Raw genomic sequence first — 21149 nt, 5'->3', positions numbered from 1 at the left:
AATGTTAACCCAGCGCGAGCTGACAGCTCAAGAGCGACGAGACATCCTATAGACACGGCCACGATTAGAATGAAGTAATTGCCACATTTCCTCCTTTGAGTGATTCAATGTTAATGACTCATTCGAGCACCTGGCTTCCGCCTAATATGGCCGTGCTATAATAAAATCAGTTATGCGCAGGAGAAGTGCGTATGTAGATCGAAGCAAAGAATACAGTCTCGTTTAATTAGACACTGACTCATAATCGAGTGCTCGAACGACTGTTTACGATTGAATCACAGTCTCGTGATCGATACATGTGAGCGTCGGGGTATTTTGTTTACGATTGACAAGCTACGAGCGTCTAGCTCGAAATTCTGAACTTCAGGGTTCAGGGCTGCTGCGTAGGAGTTCCCTGATTTTTTATTCAGAAGGACATCCAAATGTTCCCCTTGACGATAGCTTTCACAGCAACCGAATTCAGTTCAGAGATTTAATACTGTCCTGGGCTCACAGTTTGCACGTGCCCTTTAGTCCAAAATCACCCCCGTGGATTTAACAACCCCCTTTCCTCGGCACTGAGCACGCTCTTCCCTCGAAATTCCCTCCGAACTCGTAACACCCCTTTCCCCCAAACGCGCTCTTCCCACCAGAATCGCCGCACAGACTCAACATTGCCCCATCTCACGAATCACGCGGGTCCATCGCGGAACAAGTATGAGGAACGCGTGGGCAGGAGGCGGCGGGCGAGGGGGCGGCGTGGGCGTGCAAAGTGGCGACCGTGAGGAGCAGGTCGTCACCGAGGTGGAGGAAGAAGCGGACGTGGAAACGTCCGACCAGGGGGAAAGAAGAAGGTTTCCTCTCGCTCACGACCGACCGACCAATCGCGACCCGCTGGCGGGGGGTTGTGCCATAAATGTCGCGTGGCGTGCGGCGAGAATTCGCCGACAGGTCGGCGCCACCGTACCGACGTCCGGTATACTAGTCCACATTTTTGGCGGCAGCCGCCCAGTCTAAGGTCCAATCCTCGAACCGAACGGTCGTCCGAAATACTTAGGTAAAAAAAAAAAAAAAAAAAAAGAAAAGAAAAGGGCCCAGCTGCTCATCTCGACCACCGGCCGAACACTCGAGTTCATTCGTTCTCACGTTTTTGTCTCTGCAATCTTCTGCCTCTCCGTCGACTTCTTACTCGGCCGTCGAGAACGAGAGTTCGAATTTCGAGTATCGATCTGTGCCACGAACCGCGAGGGAATTCCCGGGACGATACAAAGGCAGATTGATCCATAGATCCTCGAGGAGGGTACACCGATAGGGCGACGTAATCCGTGAGTGCGATACTCAAGGTCCAGGATCGTTTTCCCCGAGAGAGACCAATTACTTGACGCTAGAGGGGTGGATCCAGAGGATCGTCGTCGATCACGCTCGCAAACTCTGCTCTCCCTTACTGCGTCCTGTGCGACAGTGGAAAAAGGAGACGCCTGATCGGACGTGGCTGACACCGCCGCTGACTCGCCCTCCGTGTATTTAGTAGGAACTCGCCTCTCTATGCACTAATCAACGACGGACTCAGCTGATTCCGTTCTACTCACCCTGCGTTCCGTATTTCGCTACAGTTTCGCTTTTGCTGGACTAATCGATCTGTTACTAACCGTTTGGAAATAAAGCTAATCGCACTGCCAAGGAGCTGACCTCCGCGTGTATTCCGATAAAATGGTAACGATCGATGCCCGCAGCGTATCAGCTTACCGATTCGTAGCGGTTAAATACAGAGGGTGGCCTCGGTGATCTTTTGGGGAGAAAATCGAAATCGATCGTTACCATTTCGTCTGATAAAATAAACACCTGCGCCCAATGTCTGTACCATGATAATATGCACGACTGTGTTACCATTCCTACTTAACAACCACTCCCCTGAATTGCATTTACCCTGATTCTATCAAACTCGATGTGAAATTTGCAGTAATCCAGAGAATACAAGTGTCGTCTAGGTACAACGTTAGCTTGCTCTTTGAAATGCGCTTGGAATCCTGCAAAAACCACCCGACCGAATTAGAATCGCGAGGAAATTTGTTCGTCTGAGAAATCGAATACAGTTAACGAAAGAAATAAGGGTGGAGTGCGACCTAAACGATCAGCGTCGTTGCGACACCGCCCCAGTAGCCAGTGATTATTATCGAACGATATCTAGAACGAGTCGCTACAACTATCGGCGACTACTGTGGTCTAGTGGCAGTTTCGTTTCGCCGTTTCCCGAACGCCGCGAATCGGGGTTCTAATTTCGCGCGTTTGCAATAGTTGGCGCGCGATCTCGTCTCAGTTTCGCGGAGGGTCCAGCGGACCAATTCAAGGCAGAGGCTCGTCGGTGCCCCGAGCTTTACGAAACATGGACAGGCTCGAGTCCCCGTGCCAATCACAGCCGGATTGTTTATAATAATTGGCATCGATTTGTTTGGGCCGTTACGTAACGGAGCGCCGCGCGGAGTGTGCTTATAATGCCGCGCTGGGTAAAAATAGCGGCGAACGAGTGCCGCCAAGTCCGTACTGTCTGTTATAGCCGCTCCCTTTCCACCCGCGAGAACGCGAAACACTTTTTGCCAGCGAACGACGCGCCATCTATCGCGTGATCTAGTTTCCGCCCGTCATCCATTTCCTTGCGGGCGCAACTGACGTTGCGGCCGACGGAAGCGAATGGATTTCACGATGAGGGGAACGTTTAAACGGGGACGGACACTCTGGACTGTTGGTAGGATTGATGTACAGTAACACTGGAATATTTGTACCGGGGGATGGAAATAGGTCAATTGATGGATATCGACGGAGCATCTTGGGGGTGTCTTTCTATTTCTCCTAGAAAGTTCCTCGTTCGGAGGTAGGATCTTCTCACTTCAAATCAGAGTCCTTCGAGCTAGAGATTCTCAGAGGGGATGCGTATAAAATTACGTTCGAAGAGGAAGGATATTCGGCATTCGACAGAACGAGCTTCACAGCCACTCGAAATTCGAGTACTGGAATATTTCGAGTACCCTCGGCTGCAGCCCGACCAGGCTGCTAATTCTCTTAATATCGTAGAGCACGTCACAAGTGCCAAGAGGCGCCTCGCGCCGCTTGACAAGTTAAACTGCGCGTCTGACCGAATTAAGGCGTCACTACTTTCAGCCGCATCCGGCTAAATATAACGCGGCCGCGAGAAGGCTACTTTCTAGCCGATGTTAAAACTTCGATTCCCGAACAAAAACAATTATACCGAGCCACCGCCTGCCTATCTCCCGTTTCAACCGAGAAAAATCAGCGCCGGGGCGTCCCGAAGCGACTGTCATCGTTTCAGGAAGCAGGCGTCTGATCGATGAAGCTCAACCCTCGGTAACTAGAATAAAATGCTCGTTGCGTAATTGACACGGTGAGATCAGCGAGTTCGTTAATAAAAGTAGCTGCAACTTCCGCTGAGCTTTCAGTTTCTTCGATATTATGTGCACAGGGTGTTTCTTCAGAGGGGGGCTTCCTACTTGAACGTTAGAAAGAAGAGGCTAGCGTAAACGTGTGACCTATTCGACCTTGGTTACGTCTATTCTTGTTTATCTTTGCGTCAAGTGATCAAAGTGCTCGCCTGCCATGCGGCGGGGGTGTAGACTTCGGTTATAGATCAGTTATGGATCCATAAATAGCAGATGCTTAGTGGAATTTGTTACGCTACGCGATCTTCGCAAAGGAAATATCAGATTTTCGATTTAACCTGAAGGCGGAGTGCAGACGATCTCAGGTGAAGGGATATTGTAAACAATAGGGTAATACTTTACCTTTAACGTTAACTTTTCCTTAGCAGTGGAGGGTATTTAACTTTATTTCGAAAGTAAAAGGCTAATAGGAAACGAGTGAACTATTTTGTTAGGTAAAGATTTTATGAATCTATCGATCAGGTGGTACTCATTCCTTAGGAAGCTCTACTGCAAGGCATATTTAACGGAACCAGTGTGCTGGCTATATTCTGCCAATACTGCGTCTCGCGTTTCAAAGCAACGTGTCGAGTTCGTTGTCTTCTCAGCCGGTAGTTAAAGTTCCCGCATCGAAGCCCGACACGCGAAAGTTTCCCCCATTTCTGAGGTGTTCCAGACCCTAGTGCACCATTTACCTTCAACGAGTCACGCGAAGCGCGCAGCTGTATCCGCGAAACTTGAAGAAGCATGCACTCGTGGAACTCGCTCGTTCACTGTCAAGCCTTCAACGCGAATCGGCCTTCCAAAACTGCTATGCATCGCAGACATGTTTGGTATCAGGGTTAGGCGATGAAAGTTCAGATACTTAAACTCCTAGGGGCTTCGATTTTCAAATTGGAAAGCAACTTAAATTCATTAAGGCTTTTAGGATGTACTGGCATGTGCATCGATACTTGACACTAGCACTTCTATCAAAGGCCTAAAGGTACTATCGTACATCACTATCCAACACTTCCATGACTACTCAAGCTTCATCAGAGATCTAAAAATATTAATCTACCAATTCAACAACTAGGTACACTTCCAAATTATCTCAGTCTACAATTAAATTATCGTGCATCACTATCCAACACTTCCATGACTACTCAAGCTTCATCAGAGATCTAAAAATATTAATCTACCAATTCAACAACTAGGTACACTTCCAAATTATCTCAGTCTACAATTAAATTATCGTGCATCACTATCCAACACTTCCATGACTACTCAATCTTCGTCAGAGATCTAAAAATATTAATCTACCAATTCAACAACTAGGTACACTTCCAAATTATCTCAGTCTACAATTAAATTATCGTGCATCACTATCCAACACTTCCATGACTACTCAAGCTTCATCAGAGATCTAAAAATATTAATCTACCAATTCAACAACTACACTTCCAAATTATCTCAGTCTACAATTAAATTATCGTGCATCACTATCCAACACTTCCATGACTACTCAATCTTCGTCAGAGATCTAAAAATATTAATCTACCAATTCAACAACTAGGTACACTTCCAAATTATCTCAGTCTACAATTAAATTATCGTGCATCACTATCCAACACTTCCATGACTACTCAAGCTTCATCAGAGATCTAGAAATATTAATCTACCAATTCAACAACTACACTTCCAAATTATCTCAGTCTACATTCATCAAGGATCTAGGAACAGTAGTAGAAGTGAATATCAGACGCTGCATCCACAAACCCTTGACGATTCTATTTTACTGGCCACGCAATTGACAAGAGAGTCTTAAAAAAACTTTCTCCCAAGAGAGCCTCTAATTGCATCGAACCCACGTCACCCATTGGCCACCTACCTCTGGCAGACTCGTCGACAGCGACAGGTGGAGGTGCGCCCATCGCTATCGCCTGTCGTCGAAGTAATCCACGTGTCTGCCGTCAGTCTGGCAGACTGTCACCTGATTATTCTATTCTTTTGCTCCGACTGGCCATTTAGCCAGCATCGACTATGACGCATCGAAGTGGAACGCCTCGGGTGAAACCGTGATACGAAAATCTATGCGCCGGTGTATCTCAGTTTTTGGACCTACGCCCCAGATGATTTTCTTGACCGCGCCGCGTGTATTTTTAGAGGGCATCTAGATTACACACGCCTCAGGATGGTGAGATATACATCCACCTCCCCTGGCGCGCGCCTCCTCGCCGCTCTATATTTCCCTCGTGACAAAACTCCGGATCCTTTAAAATTAACTAACCGCGTCATCCCGCGGCAATGGCCTCGAGAGTTGGGAATTATACGCCGATAGGATTCTAAATCGACCCGGTGGGAGTATAATTCTGAACTGTGCGAGGAGGACGGATATAGAGCGGGAGCGTGCGAGGTGCGAGAGGGAAAGGGATAGTTAAGAACGATCGGTTGAAATGTATAGAGATTGTTGTACAGGGGTTCGAGACTATTTACAAGTAACGCTGGAACTAATCCAGAGCTAGTAAGAGGATGAGGTAGCAGATGATGAGTTAATGAGGTGATGAATAGATGGATGTCTATTGGCTGGTGCTGAGGCAGAGGGTGGTGATGGTAACGCGTGGCGTGTGCTAGATAGCCGAACATAAATGCGACTGTGACTTCTACAGGTTGAATCCAAACTGGATACGAACGATCCAGGGGTATAAAGTGAATTGAAAAATTAAAACGGGTGCGACGAGTAGAAGGTCAAGGTTGCTTCTCGCGCCCACGAGTCTCCAAACCCAATTACCAGGACGATCGAGTAACAGCTGATGTCTGTCAGCCGCGTTCACTGAACTTCTAACAAGCTTAGAGAATTACCTACTACCTTCCAGCCTAGACTCTCTCTCACAGTCTCAAAACTGCTGAACTAACTCAGGTGGGACTTCTAGGAAACAATGAAATTGAGGGTTGCTAAACTAAACACCCAACTGCACCGAACTCAATCCAACATAAAAATCTCACGAAACTATAAAAACTGCTAACAGACAGTTTCACCAGCTTCTCCAAAGACCTGAGGAGTCAATGCACTCGCAGATTTAAACAGACGGCTGCCAAAGGGTAGTCGCGATACTCGGAAACGGCAATAAGAGAAATTTTCAATGAAGCGTTTCAAATCCCTCGAAACACCATACCGAAGACGTGGTATAAGTGATCGTCTTCTTTTAGACACTGTCACAGTCGCGAGAAGGAGAAGATGGGTGCAGAGTCCCACGAGTCTAGGGAGTCAGGGTTGACGGACGAAATGGGTCATTATCGTCGGGACGGTGTGTCGCGGGCATAAAGGAGCCCATTCCAATGGGAGTTCGTGAAAATCGGTCAAAGTCAGTCGCAGACTCGTCGGCTATGCTGCCTTCGCACACAGCTTCGATGTCCACCTGTTTCCGACTAAAAACGGACCGGGGCCCGGGCATCCTAAATATAGCGACCGCGAATCCGGGACTCTTACGTCACGGCGCATCGTTCGCGACCACGATCACCGAGCTTTCTCATTTCCCTTTTTCCTTTCTTCCCGCGTTCCACCAACCGCGTCAATTTAACCACCTACATTCTACACCCACGCGTCCGATGAAACGAACAAGACGACTTAAATCAGGGTGATTCGTCTCATAATCTTTCGCTGTTAGAAAACCCATCGAAATTCGCTCGGCGGAGTTCCTTTGAACCTTGACTCGAGTGGATCGCGAAGAATCAGGACCGTTCGGATAATTTTATTGGAATCGAGGCGCAGAAGCATGGATTCGTCGAGTCACGCGTTTCGCGGCAGAAAATTGCCAGCGATGAATGCTACCTACCCCTAGGAACGTTCTGGCCGCTGACCGAACAGGCGGAAATTAATCCACCAGGCCGAAATAGACGCTTTAATGGGCGGCGATTAATTTACATTACGTATTCCAAATTTACGCGCGATGACCTTCGATCGCTCTTGCCGGGAATGAAACAGGAATACGCCGCGAAAGCGTTCGGATGATCCAGGCCGAGCATGAAGTGCGCGATCCCGCTAAAATTAGCGTCGACGGTTGCGTCAACAAAAAGAAAAGCCGACGCCACTGTTTGTGTCGCAGCCCTCGATTGGCTGGCCCGCGGAATGCCGCGGCCAATCGCGATACCCCTAATACCCGCACGGTATTCGAAAACGGAACGGCCACGGTTTTCCAACGGCCGATCCAAATTCAGGCTTTCTCGCGTGTCTCATTCAATCTGCCGTCTCATTCGCGTCATTTCTCTCATTACACGCGTGCAGATTTTTTAGCAGAATTGAGGGGCGGGGGGTGGGGGGAGGGGGGTAGTCGAAGTTCGCGCAGGGTGGCAGGAAAGTTGGTTCTCCACTTTGAAAACGAATACTTTCTTCTTTTTTTTTTTAATTTTCTGGAATTTAAAATGAGTTACCGGAAAGTGTTTTGATAGTGGATTTATTTGCCGGTTTTGATAATGGATTTATTTGAAGTATCATTTTTTGTGGATTTTTGAATTTTTTGGGAATTATTATTTATGATGCTTTAATGATTGAACGAGATTGAAGGCTTCGGAAGATTATTGTAAGGGACGTGTTTTAGGCAGCGATTATGAAAGAGGAGTGTTTCTCTCTGACGTCGCGAGGATACCAGCGATTGCGAAAGCGTATTCCGCAAGAATGATGAAGAAATCGACCGTGAAAAAATGCTTGCGCGTGACTCTATAATTAGAGGGCGAGGCGATGCCAACAAACGCCCCCGCGGATTTATCGACGATAATTTTCGTATTTTTAGCGCGTTGACAGTCTGCTAGCGTTACGCGCCCCTAAAAGTGTCGAATTCGCGGCGCCATTGCGCACCCTCGTGCTTGCAATTTTTTTGAGCTGGGGATGCTGTGGATTCGACGCAGCAATATTTTGGAATATTTTTCAAACACTCTGCTGGGTAATATTTGGCATTCACCATGCGAGGGATCCTCCTCTCTTCAGCTACTACGTTACTGTAAATCCTCTAAAGTCATTTAACGATGCACTCGGATTTCTTCCACCGAGAAAATGCACGCTCTTCTCTCGAATAAAGCAGCTCGATCGTCCGTAATTCGACACTGGCCAATGATCAAGACCGTTCGACAGCTGAAACTTTCCGCTCGTCCAAGCTCTTCGTCGAATCCATTTTAACACATATATATAGATCCGTTTACAAAGCGGGCAAACAAAGGAATGGCGAAACGAAATTCACGCGATAATGGATCGCGGAAATGGCGGGTGGTTTACGGGAGTATAAGGTTAAGGAAACACTCGCAGCGGCAACACAGGAGCCTTTATATATTTGATCATTGCTGACGCAATAGATCTTACATCGATGCGCCCTGAAGCTTGTTTATTGGAGTAGCAATAAACTTTCAAAAGGCTGTGTACTCGACCTATTAAACTTTCTTCTGCGATAAATAATGACCCTTTTCGAATATGGCACTTCGACGAATTTAGAAAATTCTGCAATTAGCAATAAAATACAGTTAAAGCCCTAATCAATGTCGAGCACTAATGTTTTCCTTGCTTTTCACTAACTGCTGTTAATATCAGCGATATTAATTAACTAAATACACGAGGAGGAAAGGGAGAGCAGTTTTTATGGGAAACTCGAAGCAGGGTCGCTTATTTTCCAACGCGAACGTGTTAAGTCGTGGCACAGTCAGTCGGAATGAAACAAGAAGATCCGCGAGAATCAATGGGAAATCTAGCGGGGTGGGTTTCACGTGGTTTATATTTGTTTGTTGCAGCGAACGAGTGTGGTTAGCAGTTCAGTAGAGCGGCAAAATGGACGCGCGCTTTAGAAGCAACCTCGACATGATTGGGCGCAACGAGCCCATCACAAGGAAAGCCAAATTCTGGCAAAGTTATGTCCGAGCCTTGAAAGGTATCCCCTTGCGATCTTTCGTCACGCACGTTTCCCTGTTCCCAACTATTTCGAGTAACAACGGAGGCATTGGGCGATTGACTGGTTCTGATTAGAAGCTGAGGGGGTGACAGAGAATTCTCTTCTTTCGTCTGAATTTTGAAGATCGCATTGCCTTCCTGTTAATCGAGATAAGTAGCGACGAAATAACGCGAGATTTTGACGACAGGCACCGACGACATGAGAGCACCTGAGCACACGCACAGACCCCGCGGCATTTTCCGCTCGGACTACCCTGAGCTGCATTCCACCTCGTGGCCCTTCGGGAAATCGATCTTTGAAAACCCCCTTCACGCAGCTGATCGCATCAATGTCCCTGGATACAGGTATGGCAATCATTACCACAATTTCCCTCGTACTGTATTCTCCCCGAACTTGACACCATCTTGGCAGATGTAACCCTTAAAAATGTTCTGTAACAACCACTAAATATACCAAGTAACAATATTCAAAGACGCGGGGCCTTTCGCAATCTTATTGGAGAATATAAAAATTAAAGTGTAGCTCACAAATCTGACTACAGGAACTGTGCGCAGGATTTATGTTAGACTGTTGAATCTCAGAGTTGAAAGAAGTTAGTGGAAAGAAGTTTCCACTAACTCTTCCCTTCCCTTTCTTCCCTCCGGAAGAAAGTGATGTTAAATAGAGCACAGAAGTCCCCCTAACATTTCCAAGTCTACTGCGTCTACTTCGCTAACGAGTATTCTATCTTCTTCTCCGAAAAAGGTACCTGCCCGTCCACCGTGAGATCTACGGTTACTCACCGAGGCAGATCTACCCGCATCAATACAAACCCATAGAACGCTTCACCCCCGGTACGTACTAAACAGCTCTGAGCGAAAGTCCAAAGCGAGTGAGACAAGCAAAGTGCGAGAGAGATTAAGATATGAAATGAGAAAAAATAACGACGTCCATTGAGAGAATCGAATAGCGCGAAACGAAACGAAACGAGTAGACGGGTCATTGAGTTGCTTAAACGCCGGCAACGAGATAATTAATCACAACGCTGCGAGAGGCTTAGAGATCGAGAACGAGAACAGAGGACGAGCGGGAGAGGCATTTGACTGCGGAGCGCGGATCCGTCGATCGTCAACTCTGTACCCGGTTCTACGTCGAAACGATTATAATCGCGCGACCGCTCGTTCTCGGGGTTCTTTCCCTAGTCGATTAAGTGTCCCCCTGATATATACGTATATGTGTAACCCAGGTGCTTTTGGCTTCTGGGCGGTGATAGAAAAGAGATACGAAGGGAGCTAACGATAACGAATATTAGAAAGGCAAAAGACAGTTTCGCCGGAGGATTAAGCGACCTATCAATTCGCGACTCTACCCTCCGCGGCCTTTCTCAGAAGCCAGAAACGCCCTTCGGAGGAACCGTCTCGTACACCCTCCCCCAAGCCCTCCACCTTTGCCTGCACTCGATCGTTACTAAAAATGGAGGAAAGGAGAAAATAAAAAAAAACTGGGACGCTCCAGCCCTGTGAAACTTCTATGTTCTATGTTACACGTGTCATCCCCCTACCCTCCGACGTGAAATTGCGTATGCAACCCTTGAGCGTACATACGTGTGGAATCGGGCCCATGTCTAGTTAACTCGACGTAATCACTGATCTATCGATAATACCGTGTCTACCTTCATTACCATACCATATTACAGCCACATTATGTGTAACACTAATTATTACTCGGCACATCTTTGTATCTAAGTTGTTATTATACTTATGTCGCTATATGAGAACACTGCATCTACATACGTATAAATATATATCTATATTATATGTTTAAACCTGCCTAAAGACTTGTCTGCTTCGCGACTTAACCCATCAACGGACGATCCATTTCTTTGTCGCGCGAGTCCCGAGGGGGTGAATTTCATTGGGACGGATCCGATCGCGTTCACTCATTACCGGAGCGACCATCCGCTGATGATCGACGCTCCGTTTCGCTGGTGTCCTATTAATCGTAGTGTTTTAGTCTGCGCCAGAGGTGGGCACAGGTCTGGTTTCCAACTCGACGAATTGGTTGATTAACTGGTAGAAGCACAGTGAATTAAAATGTTCGCGCGAGACAGAGGGGCGGCCTAATAGCAGAGAAACAGTTCGTCGATGATCCTTCGCTCGATTCATTTCTAAATCCTCAGTAACCGCGCTGCAGCACCGCATAACCAAACGGCGCAAAGGTAGTCGGACGCGAGTAATCCCTCTGAACCGCAGCATAATGCTAGATTACGCGACGGATTGTAGCAGCGAGTAGACGAGCTGTAATATTCAAATTAACGGGACGAGGGATGCCCATCTCTGCCCTTTGAAATTCCAAAGCTAATTCAAGAATCTCGACTAACAAGTCTCAGCTAAAAGGGACTCGGGAGCCTAAGTGGTGCCAAGTGTAATATAACGAGCGTGCTAATCGTAGCTAGGAGCAAACCGAGCATCACGTGATTAATTAACAGCACAGATTAACGCGATCAATAACCAAGTGAAACGTCGGCGGACGTGATCGTGGCGACGGCGAAGCTTCTGGTCGGGCGGAAATGGCGACGATCAACGTGAAATCAGACGACAGACGAAACGTCCAGGCATCATGGATCATCGTTCATCGTCATCATCGATCACCACACTGGCTCGCACAGATTACTCCATCATTGTCGTCTTGTGGAACATTTAAAAAAAAAAAGCACCAAATCGAACAGAGAGATAGAGAATCATTTATCGTTGTCTTCGTCCTGGCCCAGAACGAAAGAAACGTTAAGTCGATCCCAGGGAACGCACGGAACACGCATGCAGCTCTGACTCTAATTTCTATTGCAGGCACTAGACCCGACAAGTGGGGTTTACTCAATCGCGTCATCGATTTGAGCGACCTTAGGCGACAACAACTGATACGAAAGTGGCAGACTAACGAGCGAAACATGCTTACCTGCCGAGTACGGCTTCGCCATTGCATACGAAGAAAGGATTACTAATCCTGGACCCCGTCTAACGATCGACTAATTACTGAATTCACTGAATTTCCGTCTTGAGCCTGGGCAACTTCGTCATTTCGCTTACCATTAGTTTTCATGGATTTAGAATCTCTTCTGATTTATTTTATATGGGGTTCTGATGCTGATTGTTTTCAATAGGCTTCAGGGGGTGGGAGACGAGAAGGAGCTGTTCTATCTAGAGATAGTATAAATAGTAAAAATATTTTTAACTCAAGTTCATCAGGTGATTATATAAATTCGTTCAAAGAATAATATACAGTTTTTTTCTGTTAAATTACTCCAGTCGCGGTTACATTAATCTACTTTTTCGCTTTTCTTTGGGGGTGCGGGGGCCTCTTGGTGCCCTCACTGGGTGCGCCACTACTTGGGGTGCAGGGATTCTGTGGAATAGGGAATCGAGAACAATTTTGAGGGTGTCAGAGATTGGGGTTCTGTTTTATATGTTCTGAGAGATAAAACTCTTCGAATGTTTTCGACTGAGCGCAATTGCCAGGGCTCAAGATGTTAATTCCCGCATTAGAAACTGACTCCTGACTAATTGTTTCGCTAGGTTTTAGGCAACCGCTTGTCCCGTAACTTGAATGACTGTACACTGCTCAAAACTGGTCAGAAGATTACTTATCCGAAGAATGTCAAAGATATCATTGTTCTTGAATTTCGATGAAAAAGATACGCGAGATGTTAAAGAATTCTCCAAGTATTTTGAGCAGCGTGAGTACACGGCCAGCCAAAAGTGGGGGACCAGGCTCACAAATATTCTAATAGCTTTCTTACTACGAGTACTTTCCAAGCTGATCTGAAATTTTTGGCCACCAGTGTATCCACGAAATGTTTTTAACAGAGAATCACCACGCCCCAGACTTGATTGTACAGAAACTAGCCCCAATCATTCGCAACACCTAAACACTTGGTTCTCCAAAGAAATTAACTCTTACGTCACTAATCAACCCCCTTCGTTGACGAACGAGAGAACGATTGCACGCAGTGCTTGCACACACAGAAACACGCGGACCCCCGGTTTTCTCTCCATCGATGAGATTCAGACGATCGTCGAGAGAATAATCACTTTTCCAACGGTTCGAAGAACCCTCGAAAGAGAAATGGGATAACCTGCGATCGGAGCCATCTCGAAACAGTGACCAGACACGACAGATGAACAACGATCTGATTTTTTTACAAGCACGAGAAAGCTGCTGTGTACACACGAGATTTTTAATAAAATATTAATATGCCTGAAGAGACCAACGTTTTTACCAATGATTTTGGACTTTTTTCCGTGGGTCTTACCATCCGTTCTCCGTAGAACCACGGTCTTTTAACGACCTCTCGCCGCTCTTTTCCCGGGCGAGACATTTTTGCCATATACTTTCGTGGCGTTTCGCGACGAGCACTTTTGCTTTTTGCTCGCACAGTTCGCGCGAGGCACAGGCAAGCCTTTTTCCTAACCGTCAGGACGAAACTGTTTGGAATGTTAAAAGTTGCAGCTGAGGTGGAGGTCGCAGCGTGATAGAGGGGAGAAAGAGGATCGCGAAAAGAATGATTTTTGCGTAATGTAATGAACGAATAGACGGGAATGCTTGACGGGACACGCGACAGGAGAGCACGAGGCGAAGACGAAAGGGACGTAGCGCGAGGGTGAAGTTACAAGAGAGAAGTAATTCGTGAGGCTAAAGCGAATATAGAAATACAAAATTCAATGCGGCCGCCAAACTTGAAAAAGCTGGAAATTTTCTCTCGACGCTTTCGCGTTCTAATTTCTGCCATCGATTTTTCCCCTTCAACGTCGCCATCTAATCGCCACTGGTCACGACACTTCTCGATCACTTTGTTTCTATGCGACGTAATTTCGCGCGGGGGTGAAGTAAAATCTGCTTGGCTGGTGAAACGGAATTGTCGTAGAAGGTAGAGAAATCGATAGCCACTCTATTAATACACGCTCTAATTCACAAGTAATGCGCACGCGAGTATCGAGCATTCTTTTGTACTAACAAACGACCGATAGTTAACGTGCAATTAATTTCCAGCCAGATCCAGGGATTTCTATCTTTTTCAGGAGATGGCATGTACTTCTTTTCCGGCCCGAACCCCCATCCCTAATAGCTTAAGTAATCCACCAACCCCGATAGTGTAATTCTTTCCTTCAGCCAAACCCACCGATAACTAATTAATAGGGGCATTCGCAAAAACAAAAGGAAGCAAATAATGACACCACGAAGACGTACGAGCACGTTAGGGATAATTAGATGAGAATAGTAGCGAACGGAAGTTGCAAGATGGATCGACAATTAGACGACGAGGATTATTCAGATAGAATTAAGATTCTGTCTCAAATTATAGTTGAATGAATTCGTAGCCTCGAGCTTTCGGTAATTAATGGAAATAATGAAAATGGCACGTGAACCACGAGCAATCGTAAATAATCAACGGTAACGGCCAAAAGATAAGGGCCTGATTCGGTAATCTAGTCGAGCCTTTTTGGAAATTTCGAAGCAAACGCAGCTTTTTTCCGTCACCTCTCCGTGGAAGAGGGGTAGGGCGATTTTTTGAGGCAGTTTTTTGTCCCACCAGGTCAGTATGCTTTTTTTCCACGTGGCGTCGTGTTATTTTTGTGAGAGCGTCGACTGTTCTTTTCTTTTTTTTTTTTTTCTTTAGCGAAGGAAAGAATCGCGAGACACACGCTTCAAAGCTTTCAGAGACTGAGTCTGGTTTTTTCTTCGAGTAGGAGGAACACGCACGGCTTACGAAACGGGGACAGGACCCTTCCGCCCTAACATCATGCACTCCGATTAACTCATTACACCCATGTCGAGATAAAAATGCGCCATGCTCGCTCATTTATGTACATTGTTTTTAAAGCTGCTCACGAATGTTGCATGAAGATGAAGGGCGATGCAGAAGGAAGGATTGAACAATTTCGGGACATACATTATTCGAAAAAATCTGCAGAAGCTGCAAGTGGAGCTACTTTAATGTAGCTCATCCATAGATCTATTAAATTCTAGTTGAAGTTCCTTTAATATCTATCTACGAAGTTCCCCTTAAAATACCCTTTAAACTCACTTGAAATTTCCCTTATTTACCCGTGACATTTGATAAAGAAAGGGAAATCACTGTAGATAAGAAAATCACGAATTAACAGATTTGTATAACTTTTTGAATATTCTATGTCTCCGAACTTCTTCGATCTTTTCTTTTAGCCCACCCTATGTACCCTTCGCGAAAGGTGCAGAAGCTTAATGAAAACGCTGTTACTAATTAACAAGACTTCTTTTCTCGTAAGATAGACGCTTCATGCTAAAACACTAAACAAGAGAAAATGAAGCGCAAACGAATACCTAATTCGGCACATTTCGGCCAGAAATCACGATCAAATCAAACCGATAGTACGCACGGTTTTTATTTATTTATTTTTTTTTTAATATTAGGTGTCGTGATCATTCCTAGATTGTAGATCGTCGTCCATTCAGAACGATTCGTTAAAAGACAAAAGGACAAGGAGAAGCTCGAACTTCACCATAGTTTAGTGATATTGTTATGTGGATTTGTCAAGTTTTTTTGTAGCGCATCGTCGGGCTATTTCGATAGACATGGATTACCTTCGATTTGGAAAAAGGATGCAATCAATAATTCAGCTGAATTTTCGTGATACTTCACCTTTAACAGTATGAAAAAAATTATCATCCATTCGTAAATGAAATTAACGATGTGATATTCAATTGGGAACTTCACTATCTACCTTTGTTAAAAATATAAATACTGCGATCAAAGAATTTGAGTATAAAATGTCAAACTTCTAATTCTATGTAGAAAAGAATACATAATTCAATTTAGTAAAATCTTGTGCATCCCTTTTTCGTTCGGGGGCATCTATGAGCCAAAAACAGAAAATCGAGTCACCTACACTGACTCTATTTCTTGTTTACAGAGGTTTCATGAGTATTTTCTCGAAGAAAAAAAATCTAAAGGACATTTAGTCCTGCTCGATTTACTAAAGAACGTTCAGGAAAACGCTTATGACACCTCAGCGTCGTATTTTTCAAATGTAACGTCGAAAGACCTGTAGGAGTCGCCTCGTTATTGATAATGTGAGCAATGCTCAAAAATTAAAGGATAAAGTCACATAATCACGATTTCTAAGATTATCGACGTTGCATAAGTGTATGAATTGCATTCCAGCGTGGACCAATCTCTGGTGAACTCATTGAGACGATTTGCATTACAAAAAGATGCTCGTGGTATCGGATTAAGAACACCAAAGTTTAATAATAATGAAACAATTAAAAAAATTCATTTAGAGGACCTCGTCAATCTGCTTTACTCTTATTTAGAAAAGAGCTATGCATCCAAATTTCTATTATAAAATCACTGTTCGTAGCACGCCGTTAAAATATTAAATACCTCGGTGACAATCGTGACCAAGCAACAGAGTCACTTAGGTACTTTGGCCACCTCTAGGTTGACAAGTTATTCAATTATTTCGAGCAACGTATCCTCAATGAGCCACGCGGGAATGCTTGTTTCATTGCCATGAATTTTTGTTTCATTGCCATAAATATCACGATACAGCGAAACCATTCGACCCTGAGCAAGCTTGGGCCGACCACCTGAACCGCTTGGCAGACATCGACAAGATGTATCCGTCCAGATCGCCTCTGCTGGCTCGGCATTTAAGCCCTCCTCTCAGTACGAAACGATTGTTCGACATCCACGGTGAGTACTCGCTGTCACTCGCGCCTAAGTTGGCGAGCAGAGCCAGCTGACAACTCTCCTTCACATTCGAATCGCGACAGCTAAGAAGACTCTAAACATCTTTCACGCGACAGTCTACGCTGAAGGTAGCAATAATAGTGACGATCTTTTAATCGATTTGAATATTCTAAAAGTACAGTGATAATCATAGCGAAGATCAAAGGAGAGCTGAGCATTCGTCGGTAGTTGGTGTCTTTGTGAAGGATTTTTGAACAGCTGTGCGCGAATGTGCAAAGACGAAGCCATAGCAAATACTTAGGGTGCCTGAAATTTAATGGGACTTCAGTGAGCAAGCATGCAAATACATATCCACAAGATAATACGACTGTTCCTGATACACGAGACGAAATATTCCTTAGTGAACGCCTTCCGCGTAGTAGTATTCTCGAGCATTGGTCAGACGATTACTCTTCCTTGTGTTATATAATTTTCAACGCTCTAGACTCTCGCTTAACTCTACCCGAAGCTTCGAAAATCTATTCGGAACACCCCCTCGCTTATATTGTCACTGAATAAAGCTTTTTCTGAAGCCACAATTACGCCCATTAAAATTCAGACATTCCAAGGACACAAGCTTCGAGCAAGTGGACGAATCCTGATGGTTCTGTCTCGTTTCAGGTAACTTGTTATCTGATAGCGACTACTTACCGTCCCTCGCGTCGCTGCTGCGCCGAAAGCCCTTGTTCGACCTTCTCGAACCATCGCCAACGATGCCGATCAGTGCTTTCACCAGGGACCCATGGTGGTATCCAAGCTATGCTCCCTATATCCCGGGCTATGCTCAAAGGAGCACCCCGTTCTTTCTGAGGGACAGTTACCTCAGCCCCGTGAAGCGTAGTTACCTGTGGAGTAGACACCCGATTAGGCCCTTCGGTACGTAACAATTTCCTTATTACTATCGAGAGCTAGGCTAATCATTCACGGTCTTCGTTTGGAAAAGTGGGTGCTTTAAAATTTCCATCATAACAGCGTGGAGTCAAAGTGAATATTATTGCTTCTGCAAGGGGCTGCGACAGTAGTCGTTTATTTAAAGCTTCTCGGATATGATTTTTACTGGGGGTGGGTTCGAAGCTAAGTTTGAAATTCTCGAAACGCAAATTCGAAATTTTTGTAAGGCTTCGAAACTCTCGAAACTCTTTGGACTTCCGATTTTCACCCCCAATTTTTACTTAGTTTCGTAATAATACTAATGCTCAAATAGAGCTTATTATTATGTATCGCGCAACATGTATTTCCCTCGGTTAAGGATTATAGATCCACTGAAAAATATTGGCTTTTTAAGCTACCTTACTTTGCCAAACGAAAACCAAAGCTGTTAACCAGCAAAAGGAAGGGATGAAAAACCAGAAGGTCGGTGGTTAAACCATTCGGATGTGAATGCAAATCGCACGATTTCGAAGGGAACGAGAGTTCAAAACCTATGAGAGTTCAAAATCAATGAAAAATCTAATATAAAATACCGTTCAGAGGTTTCTGGAAGATCACGTCTTTAGAAGCTTCTGCGCGTCGTTGCAATTTATTTCACTACAGACGGATCATGTAACTTCAACTATTGCGAATTTTGCGATTATTTTGAGATCCCCTTCAGCGCTGAAATCTATGCGTCCTCCATTCTTTCCTGTTTCACAACGTCGGGAGCTGAAAGAATAATGTTTGGCATTATCTAAGTATTTCTTTACTATTTGGCTCGAGCACAGATATTGTTGTACCCTCGAAGAATTTGCAAAATTCAAGCTGACGCGTGCCAAACCAAGTATATCCTTAGTATCGAGCCAAGTATTTCTTATTGTTGGCACTTTTCACTAATTAATTTATCTCCGCCTCGGCTGTGGCACATTGTAATTTCGAATTTACGTAAGATTTATTATTAGAGGTTCCTTCAGAAACTCTGAGGGCAGAGGAGTCGAAGGGCTATCTCAAGATAATGCAACTAATTCGTATATTTAAACAGTTTACTATTATTAAAACAAGTGGTGAAAGGTTGCACGGTACGAATCGACTAGAAATTTAATATCTTTTTTAGCCCGTTACGTGGGAATACTTATTCAAAATTACTCTAAAGTTAGATTTCACGATTTGAACTTAGCGTTATTGAACAGTATCTGAACCGGAAATTTTTAAATATATTTACAAGAAAATGAATCTAAATAAAATAATTGCATTTTTCAAATTCAAGTTGATCTTATCCTACGGTTAATAAATTGCTGATTAATAATTAGCGAGTGTAGATAATCGAGCTGCGCTCTATCGGTAAGCAATACCGCTGTTAATGTATCGTACAACTTTTTCCTTGCGACCTTATTTTGCCCTGAACCGGCTTCGTCTGGATGCAAAGCCGACAACTAGCTAAATTACTTTCCGAGCAATTAACTTATCGTGCGATCACACGACATCTCGATCAATAAGCATTTACCATCGGTATTATCGGTATCACATGGTACTGCAGTGCCATGCAGAGCAGCTACCGTTGGCAAATCACGAGAAATCCGACGAAAGAAAGAAACGGAAAGAAACAGATTTGAACGAACATAAATAATATGGAACACGAATGTGTCTGTTACATTTCAGGGTCGTTATACTACTATTATTCGCAGCCAGTTCCACGATATCACTTTACCCGCCCGTGGTACAATAAACGTACCACATATTAAGAAAAAAAGTGAGCGATAAGATTAAAAAGAAAATGTGGCCAAGTGTTTCTTTGTCCCCCCTCACCCCTACTCGTTAATAAACTGTTGAAATAATAATTGAAATACGCGGAACGATCACGTCACCGCTGTACATACTGGCACAGACGAAATTGTATTCACGATTAACACGCAGCTAAACGTAACAAGCATTAATACCAAGGAGACGAGCGAAAATCAGATGTTACTTCGAAAACAGTCCCTGTTACGTGGGCTGTTCCACTCGAACGAGAAGAAAAGAGGAACGTCGACCTCTTAACCGCGTCATCGTAAGATCATAAAACCACTTATACGTTCACGACACGAACCAATCACCTAATTAAACAAACGAAAGAGATGTGTTGAAACAGCGCCACACTGCTGTCTGTATTCCCCTACGTGACTTACGCGCCTGATTTAAACGTGCCCTCCCAAACACCCCACCCCAACGCCATCTAATAGGTCTTATTCACTTGGAACGTGTTCCTTTCTATGTACATATTCACTCGACTAATATATGTATATACGCGTGTACGTGTATTGATAAAAAAAGAATCGAACCGTCCCCTGCGAACGCGAACTTCCGTCAGCTTTTGTAAACCTTAGTAAAGTTTAGTCTTCTTGGGGCCTCCCATCGTACGCAGTATGTAGTTTGCGTTCGCAGAAGACGGCGTAATGTTAACACGCAAGCTTTATAGATGTCACTCGAGACACGTCTATCACTTTGTTTACCTTTCCAAGACTCCCCTCTGCTGCCAGCGTCTTGGAAAGTATTCTATTAATTCTCACCGCAACCACTCGTCCCGAATGTCAAGCGTCGAGAGCTCCGACGAGGCCGTGCACGATTGCACGTCCTCCCGCGATTTCTGGCCTTCGGCTAAACGAACGGAAACTTAATTTGGCGCGCAATGACAACTGTTGCGAACCTCGGGCGACTCGTCTGCCGGCTGTGTTTCGATGGGCGGGGCTCCTGCGGACCACTCGACGCTGATCCTTCGAATTGTTTTCCCGCCATTATTGACTAATTCTTGTATGTGCCTGATCGATCGATCATTTTTTCCAGCTCACGCCTACTGATGACCGTGTCGCCGCCGAAGGGACGGGTGACACGACTAAGATCGATGAAAAATGGAAAATAAAGTCACGAAAAATGAATGGGAAAAGAAATATATTACGAAAGAGTATTCGCATCGCACCCTAAACAAAATGTTCGACACCTCTTGCCCCGGCTATCCCGTCTGAATTCTCACACAGCGCGTGCCGTTCTCCACGGAGTTTTATTTATTTTAACATTTCTGGCCAATTATGGTTTACTGTACTCTGCATCCGTGCTGTCTTCGAATAAAATACACACTGCCCAAATTTTACTACAAGATGTTCTCTCTATCGGTAACAATGCGACGGGACAATT

The 21149-nt window shown here is 44.9% G+C and overlaps 1 protein-coding gene across 4 annotated transcripts; it reads left to right on the top strand.

Annotated features, from left to right (window-relative positions):
- The first annotated feature begins 874 nt into the window (after positions 1 to 874).
- On the top strand, positions 875 to 21105 carry Mf (myofilin). Of its 4 annotated transcripts, none has more exons than XM_076826671.1 (8): positions 875 to 1036; positions 9165 to 9301; positions 9510 to 9666; positions 10067 to 10155; positions 16890 to 17033; positions 17691 to 17945; positions 19641 to 19731; positions 20802 to 21105. In XM_076826671.1, exons 2-7 carry the CDS (start codon positions 9202 to 9204, stop codon positions 19721 to 19723), a joined length of 828 nt encoding a protein of 275 aa, XP_076682786.1. In that variant the 5' UTR covers positions 875 to 1036; positions 9165 to 9201; the 3' UTR covers positions 19724 to 19731; positions 20802 to 21105. The 4 variants fall into 4 exon arrangements, with proteins under 4 accessions (XP_076682786.1, XP_076682790.1, XP_076682787.1 ...); XM_076826672.1 differs by lacking the exon at positions 875 to 1036 and adding an exon at positions 1140 to 1304; XM_076826674.1 differs by lacking the exon at positions 875 to 1036 and adding an exon at positions 1367 to 1506.
- Positions 21106 to 21149: the final 44 nt, after the last annotated feature.

This window comes from Andrena cerasifolii, chromosome 14, assembly GCF_050908995.1.
Source record: "Andrena cerasifolii isolate SP2316 chromosome 14, iyAndCera1_principal, whole genome shotgun sequence".
NCBI classification, from domain to species: domain Eukaryota; kingdom Metazoa; phylum Arthropoda; class Insecta; order Hymenoptera; family Andrenidae; genus Andrena; species Andrena cerasifolii.
Note: the sequence above shows the minus strand (reverse complement) of the source record. Positions and strands in the feature narration are given on the sequence as shown.

What these genes read in the sequence shown, in the direction of transcription:
- Mf (XM_076826671.1), top strand. Translation starts at nt 9,202, where the DNA reads ATGGACGCGCGCTTTAGAAGCAACCTCGACATGATTGGGCGCAACGAG. An exon ending in ACGATTGTTCGACATCCACG is followed by an intron (nt 17,034 to 17,690) that starts GTGAGTACTCGC and finishes GTCTCGTTTCAG; the next exon opens with GTAACTTGTTATCTGATAGC. An exon ending in ACACCCGATTAGGCCCTTCG is followed by an intron (nt 17,946 to 19,640) that starts GTACGTAACAAT and finishes GTTACATTTCAG; the next exon opens with GGTCGTTATACTACTATTAT.